The 17038-nt window shown below is 41.1% G+C and overlaps 2 protein-coding genes across 3 annotated transcripts; one reads left to right on the top strand and one right to left on the bottom strand.

The window, feature by feature from the left end:
* Positions 1 to 998: 998 nt before the first annotated feature.
* psen1 (presenilin 1) lies at positions 999 to 12775 on the bottom strand. Of its 2 annotated transcripts, none has more exons than XM_073483506.1 (11): positions 12633 to 12775; positions 11407 to 11492; positions 8886 to 9223; positions 7642 to 7783; positions 6825 to 6892; positions 6481 to 6701; positions 5518 to 5616; positions 5161 to 5253; positions 4873 to 5046; positions 3327 to 3445; positions 999 to 3122 (listed from the first exon to the last, which is right to left on the bottom strand). In XM_073483506.1, exons 2-11 carry the CDS (start codon positions 11440 to 11442, stop codon positions 2967 to 2969), a joined length of 1446 nt encoding a protein of 481 aa, XP_073339607.1. In that variant the 5' UTR covers positions 11443 to 11492; positions 12633 to 12775; the 3' UTR covers positions 999 to 2966. The 2 variants fall into 2 exon arrangements, with proteins under 2 accessions (XP_073339607.1, XP_073339608.1); XM_073483507.1 differs by having other exon boundaries at positions 12637 to 12701.
* Positions 12776 to 13006: 231 nt separating this feature from the next.
* Positions 13007 to 16334, top strand: LOC141010518 (enhancer of rudimentary homolog). Its single transcript, XM_073483508.1, has 4 exons — positions 13007 to 13090; positions 13922 to 14009; positions 14676 to 14796; positions 16132 to 16334. Exons 1-4 carry the CDS (start codon positions 13088 to 13090, stop codon positions 16232 to 16234), a joined length of 315 nt encoding a protein of 104 aa, XP_073339609.1. The 5' UTR covers positions 13007 to 13087; the 3' UTR covers positions 16235 to 16334.
* The last annotated feature ends 704 nt before the right edge of the window (positions 16335 to 17038 follow it).

Here is a 17038-nt window from a genome sequence, read left to right as displayed (position 1 = left end):
TGGAATAGATGCACGAGAAGCCTTTTGGAATTAACTCTGTAGTCGTTCACCAGCCGAGGATTCACAAGCCAGAATGAGGCCTCGCTGAGGGCTTGTTAGGTAAGTCACAGTATGAGGCTAAACATTCTGGGTAAACTGCCATACTGTGCCACTGTCCCGGCCAGCCAGGCCAAACGGTCCCCATGGTGACAGTTAATGCGTCCAGCGCTCCAGGCAACGGGCCAATTGCGCCCGACGGCCAGTTGGCATCGGGGGACGCCGAGCGCGGGATGCCAGTGTATCAGCACGCCGAGGAATTTCCACAATGTTCCCACCGTCTGCAGAAAATGCTTTGCGTCAGTCGCACTGGAAATCAGTGCAGATGATGCAGGAGAGACAAAGGTGTTTTTGTAGCGGTGTTGAAGCAAAAGGCAGCTCCAGGGGTGTTGCTCCCCTGACCTTTGACCTCTGTGTGGAGGGTAACATCACACAGCTTGATCTGTTTTTGATGGCCAGACTCAACAAATTGGAAGTTTCTCTTAGCTGCTTTAAATATAGGATCTAAATGCTCCTGCCACCACAGGAGGATGTGCCTGACCAAGAACTTTCTTAAAGAGTACTGCCTCTGTATCATTGACGACTGGTGTGTGATGCCATGCAGGGAGCCTGATAATGAATGACAAGTAATCTGACTTTTACATGTAAATTCGGAGGAGAACCCGTTTAAATTCCCTACTGCAAAAACTGTCCTGTAGCTATTTATTATTATTATATTGATTTGTCTGTAAATAATGATAGAAACTGGAACTCCCTCTCTTCATTGGTGCAGATTTCCTGCAGCCTTGTACCTACACGTGATATTTGTACATGTGAACGAGGGTTAACTGTGCTCCTCTCTTACTGGACACACCCATATTTTGACACAAGTGCTATTCTGCGGTCCACACTGGCTCACACACCGACAACAAGTTTAAATCGGAGACTTGAGAATCTGCATGTCAAGACTCAATAGACAAAAGAACATTTTAATTTTCGTTATTTATTAAAAAACAAAATCTGAATTGAATAACCTTGCATAACACACATATGCATGTGAAGGACAGAAAAAAAGCCAGTCACCCAACATACTCCCTATAAACAAAAAGGGAAGAAGAAAAAAAAAAAAAAAGATTCAGAACACATATTACTACGTTGTTCCCTCTTGGTTTCGTCTCTGCAAGCATGAAACTCGAGTGCAACTACGACAGAGCAATCAGTGCAGCTCGTCCTCTACTATCAGCCAGCATCAGCTCAGAAGCTTGGGTTCATACACATCTCGATTGTTTATACATAATCGCCTTGATTTAAACTTTTTGGTTTGAGTTTAACCTGACTAAAAATAGCCAGTTTAGCAAATAATGCTTTATAACTTTTCCAAAAATCTCCACAAATTCAAGTATCAAATCAAACTAAATCTACAACTCCCTCATTCATCAGGATTTAGTGGTTTCCACAATACACACACAGAATTTCTGTCAAAAGTTTTGCTTGTTTTCAGTCTTCCCCAGATTTTTCTGATATGTGTAGGAACCCTGTTGACATGTACCCCCATGTTTCAAAAAGTACAAAGTTTCTCATCTGCATATCTTGAAAAAAAACACACACAACAGTTATCTGTGTATCATCGAAATCATTTGTTTTTTTTGATGTAGCATAGTTCCAGACAGCACCAGGCGAGCGTCATGAGGGCAGCTATAGCCTAAAGGTTCAGAGTTTGTGACCAGATGATCACAGGTTACAATCCCTGGACAGGTTGGAAAATAAACAAAAAAAAAAAAATCATATCTCAGTCAGGAAGGAGAATGAAAAGCACATTTCTGTCCCACAATAACAACAACATCAACTACTACTACTGAAATGCCCTTGAGCAAGGCACTGAACCTCCGACTGCTCCAGCAGAACTGCTCAGTGGCTGACAGTACGTGACTGACATGGCAGGCAAGTCTCAGGTGTGAGTGTGTCAGTGTATGTGTGTGTGTGTGTTTGTATGTGTGTATGTGAACTTTCCTCCCTCTGCATGCTCTGAATTCAAATGTGATTTAAGGGCAAATAATCACGGTGAAATATCTGATGAGTCAGTGTCACAATAATACTCATATTTCAAATCTAGAGACAATAAATCTTCCACTTTTTCCCCCCCGTGAGAATCAAGTGTGAATCTTTCGGGGTGTGACTCGCTGCAGCGTCAGAGATTTGGTTTCGTGTGTCTAAAGTGGGGAAAAAAAACACATTTTAACCATTCTTAACAGCGGTGAGGAAAGCACATCTGGTGACTGACAGCTCAAACACAATCAAACTACACATTTACCAATCTATTATCAATATCATCATAGAGTGTCCAGTTTGATGAAGGCTTTTTTAAATCTTGGGTCGAGTTTGGGTGGGCGGTGGCAGCTCACAAGTCGGAAAATGACGATCAAAGTCTTTGAAGGGAGATTTAATAAAAAACCGCCTCCCTTTGCTCGACAGCTACCGCCAAGGTGTCCCTGAGCAAGGCACCTACTGTAGAGCCCCGGTTGTAGAAGAGCGGTGGTTGCACTGGTGTGAATGTGTGTGGCTGTGAAGCAGGGCGCTGCTGAAAAGGAGCAGACGAGCTTTTAAAAAGCCTCCCTGGATAAATAACGGTAAAATATCCCCACTAATTTCTCTTTATGGAGCCTGAGACCAATGAAGATGAGGTCCCAAGTCGAGCGAGAAATGTCACTTCTTGGTTATAAACAGAATTAAAATATTTAAGAACAGCTGTCGTGGGGGATGCCCTCCCGTGGCGTCGGAAAAGAAAGGCAGAACAAAAACAACTTGTGTCCCGTCGTCATGAGTTCTTAGAAGGGGATGTTGGGGCAGGAGGGGCCCCTGCATCGCCCTTTGTTCCCCCGGCTGTAAAGGGACCGCTCTGGTGTTGTTGGCCGGAGGGCTATGTGGGTGAGGGTTATCAGGGCAGCGTCCTGCTAAATGTAGAACTGGTGTAGCGCCAGCTTGTCCATGAAGGGCTGTACCAAGTTATCTGTGGCGAAGTAGAAGACCAGGCCGAAGAAAATGGAGATGGGCAGAGCGGGGAGCGCTTTCTTGAAGATGGCGAGGAGGAGCAGGGTCAGACACAGGCCCTGCGGGGGTAGAGACAAACACAGAGGAAACAGCACATTAAAAAAATGTGTACCAAACATTTCAGCTCTGGAGGGGAAAAAACACAGGCTGTTATACAATCAAGTGGTTCACATAAAGTGGGGTTTGATGCTGTGCTGAGAGACAGGGATGAGGCTTGCGGTGACTCAAGTTTGACACCAAAATAAGCAGCTGTGGTCACTCACGATGAGGATGGCTACGAAGCAGGCGAGCGTGGTGTTCCAGTCGCCGCTGGCTGTGGCCGAGGCCTTTCCCACCAGCATGCTGTAGAAGATGAAGTCTCCGAGGCCGAGCTTGACGCCCCCTGAAAACACAGGAGGACACCACATTCAGGGTGGAGTCAATTCAAACACGAGATCGGCTTCAGCCCCACGCCCTCCAACCCCCATAGAAATCTTTTCTCAACTGTAATTACTGTACAAACAAGAACGCCGACCCCATATTTACTGAAGCCTTATGTTAAAAAGAGCGCAGGCCCCCAGAATGGTACGGACATGAAACCTAGCAATTGCCATGAATAATCGCTTCCTAATCTGCTCTGACTAAAAACAGTCTGGAGCCAAACATGTAGGTCGTGTTCACATACGCACTAATTTCACAGAAAAGGGAACACATAAAAACATTCCCAAAATGTTTTTATGTGTTCGGAGAAGAGGGAACTGAAAGATGATGATTACACACTGAGAGGAGGCAGTCAGACAATCTGGGGATTCACAAGGTTGAATTACAGAGCTCGGCTTCGTATTAGGCCTGGGAGGTAAATCTAAACCGATTATAATGAGGTCTATAAAGCAGTTTTCCCCCTCCCATTCAGAGAATAAAAACATTAAAGCTGCTGTAACACATACTTAGATATTAACAATGGATCAAATGATGAGCAGTGACAAACCCAGATAATTATCTCCCGTTTCCCTCAGCTCAGAGAGAATTTTAGCATCGTTTAGCTCATTGTTTTGGTTGTATGACTTGCACCAGAGCTGCAACTAGCGATTATTTTCATTATTGTGTAAAATACTCATCACAATTTCCCGGAGCTCAAAGTCACGTCTTCAGAAAGACTTAATTAGTCCGACCAACAGTCTAAAACCCAAAGACTATTATTGTACTATCATATATGAGGATGAAAGGCTGCAGAACTTACATTTAAGAAGCTGGCCCCAGCAAATGTTTCACATATTTGCTTTAAAAAATGACTGAAGCGATTGTCTATTTACTGTTTTGGTTCATCGTGACTGTGTTTATCAGCAGGCAGTTTTCTCCAGTGAAAAGGCTCCAAAAACCTCCATAAAAAAAGGAACCAAATAAAGACATTGCTAACAGTCAATAATTTCCCTTTTATTTGTTACAAATTTTTAAGCATGTTTTTATTAATCTGCTGTGGATAAAACTGTATTAAAATAACACCCATGTGGAACAAAATGGCTTCCATTGCCAAATAATAATCCAAACCCTTCTGACAGAAGGAGGCATGTGCCTTGTTCCTCGCCAAGCTTTTTAATAAGTCATGCGATGGATTAATTTTTCATTATTCATGTTCTTGTTGTCAAGAAGGATAGGATGTACTTTAAAGAGCTGCTGCTGTTGACTGTAATCTAGCTGAAAAGAAGGCCTGATCAACTGAGATGAGATCAACAGAGAGGATTCAATCAATCGATCAATCTTCATCTGCCATAATGTGAAACCTGACGCATATTTAAGCTGTAAACTGTATATTCTTCTGTCAGCACTTACTCTCCTCATCGTCGTCTTCAACGGGAGGCCGAGCGGACGGCATCTCCTGGATCTCCCTTCTGCTCTGCTCGGTGGACTGAATCGGCCCCAGCTGGTGCTGCTGCTGGTTGACCCAGTTGGGGGTGAAACCCCCGTCGTCATGCGGCAGACCGGAGGAAGCCGGGGACGACAAGGCTGCAGACGAGTGATAACAGTCAGACTAAACAACAAGCGCACTGTTTGAAAGGTAACTACCAGGATAAACCTCACTGAATCACTCTGCCCAGACATTTAAAACACCCCGCTCACCTTCTTGAGCCTGTTGTTGAGGTGGTGTTGCTTCTGTCGAGTTCCTTTTTGGCCTGTCGGTGTCGGCCATGTTGACGAGCCACACCATTGTAGCTGGGGAGAAAGTGAGGGAGTCAAGATTTGTTACAATTGAAACAAAAAACAGCTTAAATGTCTAAAATGTTGAATGTTTAAGGCCTATTTGTTTGACGGTATCAGCTGATGTTCATGCTTGCTGCTTGGTGGACCACAGAGCTACTGATGTCTAATAACTTTAAAGTGTAAGCACATTTTAACACTAAAAGAATTTGCAGGTTAATGGGAGAGAAATGTTAGCGTCTGTTTACAGATAAAATAATGCTAAGAGAGAATTCTTACAAGAGTAGATGAGAGCTGGGAAGATGGGTTCGTTCCTCTCCTGAGCCGTCTCCACCAGGATCCTCAGCGGCCCTTTGGGACAGAGCACCGCTAACAGATCTGAGAAGAGGAAAGAGTCCAGACAAGTGATGTTAGCCACCAAACAGAGGGCTCTGTGAGAGACCAAAAAACAGCAGCCTGGTGTGACATCTGTGATAACAAGAGGCAGCAACTGAAGTGAAAATACAGTTTCTGGCTCTGGCAGAGTGGAGTCAGTGGAAAGGTTTGATCACCCCTCAAAGAATACTGGGCCCAGCAACAAACCCAGATTTCTCTTTCTTCTTCTTCTCCATGTTCAATGAAATGAGTGCACTGATTCTGAGTACGCCAGAATAACTTTAGACTGTGATCTAATATCCATTTCCACTAAAAGGAAAAGGAACTTAATAAAAAACAAGAAATGTCACAGCCGCATGAACTCGAGACTCTGTCTCTTTGTCCTTGATGCCCAGTGTGCAGTCAAAACAGCTCAGAAGCTTTGGATAATACAAGCCCTCGATTGTGCTGGATTTACACAGCGTGGCAAGATCTGAATCTCTGGAAACTTAACGGTCATCATACTGACCAATAAATGTATTTTTTGGCAAATACAGCAATTATTTACTACTCCTTGACAGGAAAAATCCTGAATGCTTCTGTTACTAATACCTGATTTATCTAAACCCACAAAAACTATTAACTATAAATTGTAAATGATCTGTTTATGTATTTTGAATATCTAAGTATTTACCTCTACCATCTTACAATCACCAAGGAAGCAGCTAATAGGAACCAACCACTATTTTCACTGCTGTGGCTCAACTTTGTTTTTGACTTCCTTTTCTCACAGAAAACACACATTTCCTTTAACCGGACATTTGAGCATCTGTGCACAAAAAAACATCAGCTGTTGGGTAAAGCAAAAGAGAGAGTGGGAGGATTTACCGTAGACAGATATGACGGCTAATATGAGCCAGGCGGTCCACTCTGGCAGGTACTTGATGAAAACCAGGGCCATGAGGGCGCTGATCATGATGAGGTAGGCCTGCTGGAGCCGCAGCGGTCCTTTCCAGTGAATACACATCATGCCCACCACTCCGAAGTTCCAAATTATTATCGCCAGGGTGAAATAGTCCATGGCCACGTTGTAGGTCTTGAAAACCTCCCTGTTGGACGGAGCAGAGACATGACTGAATACATTCGCCACTGTAAAGAAAGTGCCAACTTGACATCCATGAGAATGTTTGGAAACGTCGTAAAATGAGATATGATGTTGGGGTGGGGCTCACTTGAGGTAGATGTAGGAGAAGAAGAAGAGCAGGAGGAGGGAGGAGAGGAAGAGCCATCCTTGGATCACCTGCGGAAGCACAGACCAGAGTCATGAGCTGTAACGTGCAACACTTTTCAACAAGTCAGTGATTGTTTCAAACCACTTAGACAACTAGCTTGGGTGGGGTTAAGACAGAGAGAGTTTGGACAAAGTAAAAAATCCATTGTACTGATGTGCTCAGCTCTAACTGTCTGCTTTAAATCACCAAATACACAGAGCCAACTTCCATTATTTAAAGCTCCTACAGTGTGTTTTCTCTTATTTATCCTGATTAACCTCCTCTCAGGTCAGTGTAGTTGTTGTTGAGCTGTTAACCTCCGTTTGTTACAGAACGACTTAGACGCCTAATACCACTACCAATGGCTCATGACAGTGTGCCAGCATGCTGAAAGAACAGGAGAGAACAGGGGGTTGGACCTGGCACACCTAAATGGAATGAAGCCATTCTAATAGCTGGTACACCTGTGCTCAGCAAGTCAAAACGTCCCCTGTGAAAATGGTTTATTAGTCATCCATAAGCCCATCCAAGAGCTCTAATGATTTGGCTATGTCTACAGCCACTCCCTATTTACTAGATAATACATTATTTAGCATGTGAGTGCACTTGAATAAAATGGATTCATCATCATTTTTAGTGACACCTGTGCTTTGCTTACTTTGATAAGTCAAATATCTGCTATTTAAACTCAGTTTAAACAAACACTATCGTGTTATTCAGATCTAGTCTGCAGTGAATGGGACTCCAGCATGTCTGATGTAAGAGTCGTAGCATGTACCTTGTAGCAGCGGTACTTGTATAACAGCACCAGCACCAGAGTCATGACGATGATCACAGTGATCATGATGGTGGCATTCAGGATGGAGTTGAGGGCTCTCTGTCCTACGGTCTCCGTGTCTTCAGGGAACGGTGTGTAGATCCTGGGGGGGTGACATTACAAAGACACATCTCAGTCAAACGGCAAAGATGAGAATATATACTACATACAATAAAGAAAATAGGAATCTTTTTTTTATATGCAATAGTATTTTTCATATATTTTGCATTTTCAAACCTTTCCAGCAACTTACATCTGTGGTTAATTAAATATGTATATACTATACTTAATCTCTGTGATTGTTTTTTTCCCGTTATGGTTAGACTCTCTCTCCACTTCATATTTCCACATTCATATTTTGAAGGTAATTTAATTGCCATAAAAAGACAAAATAAACAGAAAATAAAAGTTAAAGATAGATTTGATTGATAGCTCTTTTTAAACCAAATGTCTACAGACATCACAGTGATATCCTGATCGTTCTTTGGATACAACTGATGCAGTTACTGCAAAGCGCTTTAGAGTTGCATGCACTGCCACTTAACATAATAACATTTCGTCTAGTATCTAAATCAAATGTCATTGTGCTTTAAACAACGAAATATTTGTTTCCTGACAGCATTCTATAGAAGGATGACGAATTAAAGATAATCACAAAGAAAGTTTCCTGTTTCAAAATGTGTCCCCTGTCTCTAAGTGCACTTGGTGTCAAATATAACCTAGCTGGGTTAATATAAAACAATTTATCAGGAAAGTAATGCAGTTAGAATTTCAAGCAGTTTCAAGCACCGTATCTAAAGTCAAACCACTTTTCGAACCTTGAAACACTACATTAAAAATTAAGGCATTTTCAAGGATTTCCTGCATTCGTACAAACCCTGCATTACAGCTGGCTGCCCTCAGTGTGAGTGAGCTAATCTTACTGCTATTTCAGAAGGATTAAATTGCTCTGAATGAGAGCTTAAGGAGTAAATGTTAGGTTTATGTGCCCGGAGCCAGATTCAGACTCTGCCTTAATGATCTTATGCAATTACACTAATGTCTTGGTACTCAAAGTATGTAGGTGTGATATACAGTAAACAGTATATACTGCATTAACTCCACCTAGTGGCACTTTGGCCTTGTTGCATTTCATTCAAACACCTAACGAGCTTTGGATCTGGTCCCATCTTATTACCGCAATCTGTCCGATTTACAACACTCACAATCTCTGCCCGTCATTCTGGGTGTAGAAGCTGACGGACTTTATGGTCGCCACGACAACCACCATGCACAGTGTCACGGGAACAAACAGCATGATGACGTGCTTGGCCCCGTATTTCAAGGTCAGCTCTTCATCCTCGTCCTCCTCGGCCTCCACCACGCGTACGGGTCGATTGGCGGGGGGCTGCCCATTCTGCTCTGGTCCACTACCATTGCCACTTCCTCCACCATCTCCCCCACCTCCACCGTCACCTCCTCCTCCTCTGGACCGTGCTCTGGTCACTGCAGCCTCCTGGGGCTGCGGGGTGGGTTCAGGGGCGACATTGGTCTCCTGTTGGTCCTTTGGGTACGGAAAAATAATCACTTTACTTTTCAATTGTGCTCACTGTACAGGGACATGTACTTTACTTGTTTAGGGAAAGCTTAAATAGAATATTTCAAACACTGACAAACACATTATTTGTACGTACAGACATTAAAGATCAAAACTGTGCAAAACATGGAGAAAGTAGATCAAGCACAAAGGCAACAGCTCGGGGATTTCTCAGAATAAATAACGTCATGCCTGTTGATCAAATTTTCCATGTAGGCGTGGTCCAATACAGATTCATGAACGGATAAACTATGAAACGTTTTGGAATATCCTCTTGTACCGATGAACATAGACTTGCCGTAAGATAAGGTGAACAAAGTAACAGTGACAATACTAGTTCAATCTGTGTCATTTGTCTCCACCTTTGTCTCCCCTCCGTTTACGTCACTCCCTGCTGTAAACTATGTAATGAAAAGGAAAAATGCCAAAAAAATGACTATACAATTTTTTTTGCAAGCAACAGTCATTTTCCAAACATATGGCTACAACTACCCATTACATCAATTGCTGATTCTTTTCTCAATTAATGGATCAGTTGTTTGATCTATGAAGTGTCAGAAATGGTGAAAAATGTCCATGGGTGTTTCGCAAAGTCTATGATCATGTCCTCAAATGTCTCTTTTGTCCACATCCCAAAGATATTCCATGAATGAAAAAGTTAGGCGCACCAGTGCAACCAGTGTAAAAAGTTAGTCTGGAGCCCTGTGATTAAGTTAATAGCTACCATCTAATCAATCAATTCTTGCAGCTCAAGTGAAACATGATTTGTTATCTGTAATGTAAGCAGTATTTCCACTTCTTGCTTTTGTGAAACTGGCCCCTGACTCAAAAACAGACTTCTCCCCTATTTCAATCTTGTCTGAAAAGTCTATTTTTAAAAGTCATGTCAGCTTGAGAAACCAGAGATTTCTTGGAAAATCTGATCTCATATTTTTCCACATAAATATTGGCAAATCTATCTTTCTTCCCTCTCTCTGTAGCAGTACTGGATCAACAAGTATCTCAACCAGACCATAATATTATCAGAAAAACCCAGGGATTTACTTTGTTTTTATTGGCAAAAAATTCCTACAGATTGGACAAACACTGTAGCAAACTGTTATCAAGCCATCCGTGTTTGCATTACAGAGCATATCCGGCACATTTACACTCACTCAACCAGTTCCTCTAAGGATAATAACGCCGCGCTCCTTCCCACTCTGCCTGAGGATCTGTCCCATCAGGACAAAATAAAAAGGCATCTCAAGAAGACTGTGTGAACTTCAACTTCAGGGCTGCTAGGCGAGTCAAGACATGAAGCAATCCCAACAGGTACACAGAAATGAAGACAGGAGACGTCTCCAGAGACTGTTCCTAGGAGTGAAAGCAGCCACGGCTCTTAAACAGGCCGCTGTACAAAATGACCTCCCTGTGTGGCTGTACAGTACACCTCATTGTTTCTCAGGCGTGGGAATAAGGTCAATGTTGGTGCCAAGGACACAAGAGATACAGCAATAAAATATACTGAATTTGTGTTAAAATAACCAGTTACTTAGAGCTGTAACACTGTAGGATTATTTCAGAACCTCTTCCAGGCATCCTGGCCTGACTCAGCTGTCTGACCTCATTGGTGATCTGGCTGACTGACCATAATATGCCGTTTAAGACAGAAATTGCACGTTTTGTAGTTCCCAAGACTGAGAAAATATAGTTGTAATGTACATACACAGTTGTTATGGGGTAAACAAAATATTTGACATGGCTTAGCATTGTTAACTGGACTGTGACAGACGGTAAAGGGGGACTTTGACCGCTTGACTATGCCAGGAAAGCCACACCTTTATTTACAGTATAAGCCAAATTCAGACAGCAGAGTAGCACAGTGGCATTCACGTCCCTTTAAAGTCTAACATCTGTCCTTATCAGACCATCACCAACCATAATCATAACTTATTTCACGAAAAGCCAAGTACTCAGAGTCAAACTCCTCCACAGTGTGAGTGGCGCCTCAAACTGACTAAGAAATAGTTGTCTCTTTCATCACTGACTTGACACGGAAACAGTGGGTTGCACACAGCAAAAGACTGTTTGGTAATCATTACCCAATACATCAACACGGACGGACAGAGATAAAGTGTTAGAGCAACTGGGATGCATTCTTTCATACTGACCATATTGTTTTCAATATCCTCTGCATTGTTCGCCATGGTTGGCTCGGCAGACACTTGTCCTCACATGCAAACCAAATTCTTTTGCCCTGATGAAAGAGAATAGGAGACAATATTGTGTTAGTGACTCATTTGTATGACTTTTTTTATGACAACTGTTGAAATGCACTTTAATGTTAATGTTTCATGTCTGGTTTGACTGTGATGATACTGATGATAGCTGCAACAGATGAACTCATGCTGTTGTTATTTCTGTCTGTCTGATGTGTTTTTAATGTATCTGTATATAAGGATATTTAAGTTATTCTAAGTCCAAGTCTAGCAGCAGAAAATGGGTATATCCGCTACAACACTGACTCAAATCAAGGTTGTGAAGATAGAACGTGTGCATTTTATATTTGTAAAGACAAGTGAGACAAATTTGTGATCTGAAATCAGCTTCACATTGATTTTAAAAACCCAGAAAACGCAGAAAAAGAGCATCTCATTCTGGAGCTTTTCTATGGTAAAATGTGTGTTGCTGTTACAAGACATTACATTTATATTGAATGCAGAAAATGAGGAGAAGTCTGATAAGTAATAATCCATGTTAACCCGTCTATCACACTGTCCTCAATCATGATGAAGGATAGGTCCGTCTTAATTCCCAGAGATCCAGATATATTTAACCATATACGCTTTGAGTTACGTCCTAAATACAAACCTGCATACCTATATATACATTTAAAGGGTTACTAGTCAGCTCTTACATTGGAGTTGCACTAGGAGAAACTCACTGACATGTTAATATATATATTAATGAAGGTTTGAAAATATCTGAACCTATATTGTCCTTCTTAAAATATGCAGGCAACTGTGCCAATAACGACAAATATGAAGGAATCTGATGTGTAATCAATATCTCCTGTGTAACGTTCACGGTACTGATTAAACGCCGGTAAATAATAAATTATTGGCATTTGCTGAACAGCTGCTGGTTAAAAATGACTATCGCTATTGTTACTTGGTAATTAGGTTAAAGCTAACGTGTGGTAACGGTGATTATCTAATTATCTTCATTACACACGGAGGCGTTTTATCACAAGCGAGAGGCTAAAATGGCTAGTTAGCCAATAATGTCATAGCGGCAGAGCAGGCAGCGGCCGCGCTGGGCGGCTACCGCTGCTTAACTTACACGGCTCAGACAAAATATAGTTTCTGAAGAGCCGGCTAAAAAGACAGAAACTTACCTACTGGGAACGATAGTTAATTTCCTAGGGTTTTTGATTTGGTGTGCTCTCAAGTAGGTTTAAAACCCGGGCACTTTCTCTTCTTTGTTGTTCCTGTCTTTTCCCAGAACTTCCGGTCGCTGCCGTAAACTACTTCCGCTCTCACGCCTTCAGGGAGCGTTCACGATCAAAACATCGTTTGGGATTTGTTTAAGGTTTTTTTATATTAATTATGTCAACGCTAGAATAATATTAGTGTTTAAATAAACCATACTCGTTTGCGTATGATGTTATCCGCCAAATCCGAGCGTTTAAATCGACAGCAGGCGAAAAATAACAACGAAATTCAGAATCGTTAAAATCTAAACGAGCGCAGGCTTCGGTGAGTTCTTCTTCCGGTTCAAAGGTCATATCGTTCGAGAGGAGGCACGGATCCAAGAAAATCGACCGAAACCAGCAAAAAAAACAACTAAAACATGGTTAGTACGTCATGATACAATGTTTGCTCCATATATTTTTGTGTATCCATGAAGACACTGTCCAGACAAAGCAGTGTGTCGGGTATAACATCTTTTTTCAGCAGGAAAATTATCTAAATAGGGCTGCAAGCTCTTTGCTAACGTTAGCATGAATGTGGGGGACGATTGGCACTTGAGCAGCTGCAGTGAACCACACTGACAAGCACAGACAAAAAAGCACAGATATTCTGCTTATCAAACCTGTAGCAATTAGTTAAACTGTTAGTTAAGACTACTTTTTTCGTACCTAAAGTCAATGTTGGCTAACGCAGCTTTACATAAAGATACCGCACTAGACTGTGCGTCTGTTGTCTTACTCTTTAATGAATAAAAGCTTGTTTTTATCTTTAAGATATGACGAAGAAATACTATTTTTTTAAAACTTTTTTAATCAAATAGCTAGACTATTATCTTGCAAATGCAAATACATGTTATCAGAACGACATATCATAAAGAAATTAGGTTTATTATAATGTCTGTTACCTCTCAGCATTAACTGCTAATATTCCTTTATTAGACCTTAAACATAATAATAGTGAGCCAACACTGGTTAACTAACAACCAGAGCTCCATGCAGTGTCTTAGTCTGAGTGAGTTAGTCTGTACAAACAGCAAAAAACCCTGCAACATATTCACTTTCTATTGACTTAACTACAAGAACAAAAAGAAGAAAACAAACAAGTATGCACACTTTGCGAATATCTATCCGCCTGGAATAGACCTTTTTTAAGCTTTTTCATTGGTTCAGAAATAATGCACCTCAGTCTGACAGCATATTTCTTGTTTTTTCAGTCCCACACCATCCTGCTGGTGCAGCCCACCAAGAGGCCAGAGGGAAGGACATACGCTGATTATGAATCTGTCAACGAGTGTATGGAAGGTACGCTGATGGTCCTTTTTGTGCCCTTCTCTTACAGTGACATCTTTCCTCCTCTTCATGTTCACATGTAGATGCTTTCTCTGTCCTTTAGGACTTTTGATGCGAGGCCTTTCATTGCAGACATGCTTCCAATCTAGTTTGAGTCTTTATCTGTAAATAGTTGAGTTTTATCTGTTTATATTCACAGCTGACCTGTATGTAGCTTGTGTTTACGCACATGAGGGAATTATGGGTATTCTGGGTGAGACAGTATTAAAAAAATTCTGCCTATCAGCCATGTTTATTTACAGAATTGAAGTACGCAGAATGCATATATTGCAAATCAAGCAGTAATTGCAAGGTGTTAATGTGCAGCTGTAAAGCCAATGAAAGTGATCTAAAATGCAGTGTCTGGACAAAATTTAGCAAAAAATGATATGAAACACCAGGAGACATAATTATTATTTGTTATGCACATTATCACGCCATTGTCATCAGGCCTGATCATAGATCTTTAGGATGAGAATCCAAATATTGTTTATTTTAATATTATTTGACCGCAGTTTACAGTGTCACATCAATAGGGAGATAGTCATTCTTTGTTTTTCTTTTTTTCTTTAATTCATGTACATGATTGGTTTTACAGTGTAAAAATGTAATATATCATATTTTCTGTCTCCTGCACAGGTGTGTGTAAGATGTACGAGGAGCATTTAAAGAGGATGAACCCCAACAGCCCGTCGATAACATACGACATCAGCCAGCTGTTTGACTTCATCGACGACCTGGCTGACCTCAGCTGTTTGGTGTAAGTTTGGAGATTTCAAAATATCTGGATAAATACTTTGCTCACCATATAGCCTCAAAATATTGCAGTGTCATTTTAAAGACATACTGCCCAGCCCTATTTTGGGATTTGAACACAAAATATTCCCTTTAAGCAGTATAAGTTCACAAATAATACTCAAAAACCTATCCACCAGAATTTAAAGAATTTTGTGTAGAAGCACTTTTCTGTGAAATTTCCTCTTGTGATTTAATTTCTTCATTTAAAGACAACAAGGCAATGAGAAAATATTATTACTTGTCTAAAGTCTCTCTTCCTGTTTGCACCTCCATGTGGAGGGTTCACTGTTTTGTGTGCCGTCCCAAACCAGTTAGTGAGGATTGGAAATGCACTTTAAAATCCTCTGACAGCATTATGGTCCTGTAGTGCTTCTAAACAGAAGCACACGTACTGTAAAATGGCAGGAATATCATTGAAATTAAAGTCAGGTCTCGATATTTATTTATGACTGTATGTATTTTTGATAGCCTGAGATGAAATCATGATACGCAGAGTGAAATATAAGAACTACATGAAAATATTCTGTATGCATGGATCTGTTTTTAGAATGATCCAATCCGGCAAAATATTCATACATTTTTAGATGTTTGCAGGGAAATGGCACATAACACAACAGCGGAGTGAGCTCTATGTTTATCAGTATCCATGCTGTTTTCCTGCTCATGTCGAGGTTGGCACGTGTGTCCCACAGTTTACCTGTTGATTCACACCCTCCCTCTAGAAAGCTGTGAGTGTGACTTCATGTAGAGTTACTCCACAGTGAGCTGTGTGGACCAGTTTAGGAAACAGCTTAAATCCCTTCAAACTATAAACCCCAGGCAGAGAAACAGGGCGACTTGATTATTTAAACAACAGATGTTATTATTTAATACGTTTACAATATCAGTGCACACTTCTATTGTTCTGTCTTCTCGTGGTGAAACAGATTAACCACTCCTGGTCCAAAAGCTTTTATATAATTAATTAGAGCCTGATATCTTTTTATGATAAAACCGTCCAGAAGATGTACAACAAGTCAGGATTCTCACCCATATGACTGCAAATATCCAGTTAGAGCAGATGAAACTTGCTCTGCCTGAAGCCCTGTCAATTCAATGTAGCATGTTTGTTAGTTGGAGCGATTTTGAGTATGAGTTTCAGGTATCTGTGTTTACAGACAACCTCTCCTGAGCACTGCCGTGGTGCTTTTTCTCTCTCCCTGTAGCTGAACTTGACCTCAAGCAGAGGGCAAGCAAACAGAGAAGTTGAGAAAAACAGAAAAATTAAAACCGAGTATATTTTTCCGTGCTGCCTCAGGTATCGCGCAGACACACAGACGTACCAGCCGTACAACAAGGACTGGATCAAAGAGAAGATCTACGTGCTGCTCCGCCGTCAGGCCCAGCAGGCAGCGAAGTGAGGCCTCTGAGGAGGTGGAGGGTCGGGTGGGGATGGTGGTGGTGTGGGGGGATCAATATCATTTTTCTTATTAGTAACTTGTGTTCAGACCGCTTTAAGTTGTTTTGAGAAGTTTTTGACAAAGTTTTTAAAGTTTGTTTTTTTTTTTCTCACAAGGGTGGAGGAGTGTTTTGTATTGTAATGTTTGACTTATTAATAAAGATTTCCTTTCAAAACAAAAGCTTCTGGTTTGAGTTTGTTTTCTCTTGTTGTTGTGTCTCTTTTGTCTACTTGTGCGTTGGTTTTCCTTCCTTCCATCCGACATTTTATATTGTCCTTTTCTTTTCCCTGTCATCTTCCTCATTTCTCTCTGTTTCTCTGTGTTTCTATCTTTTCTGTTCTTCCTTTCTCTCTCTTGTTTGGTCTTGACGGTAAAAAGTGCTATTCAAATATAAAAATGTATCACTGATGGTAACTTCCCCTTTTCGAGAATGATGTTCAGTCTAATTTATTCAGTGGTTCCACTGGTTTCCTGTCTTTCTTTTCTGTATTTTCTCCTTTTGCTCTTTCTTTTTGTCCCTTTTATTTTGGCCTTTTTCTTTTCTGTTTATATCTTATTTCTCATTTTCTCTGTATGTTTTCTGTATCTTTTAATTTTCTCACACCGTCTGCTGTCCGCACAAAGTAATTTCCACAGTTTGGCAGATAAACGTGCCTGGATTATTTTTAAGTATTTTTAAGTATGTTTCCTTTCTGCCCTGTCTTTTCTTTTGTCTCAAGTTTTTTTTTCTGTCTTATTCCTTATTTCTCTGTCCTTTTTTCAAAG

This window comes from Pagrus major, chromosome 16, assembly GCF_040436345.1.
Source record: "Pagrus major chromosome 16, Pma_NU_1.0".
NCBI classification, from domain to species: Eukaryota; Metazoa; Chordata; class Actinopteri; order Spariformes; family Sparidae; genus Pagrus; species Pagrus major.
Note: the sequence above shows the minus strand (reverse complement) of the source record. Positions and strands in the feature narration are given on the sequence as shown.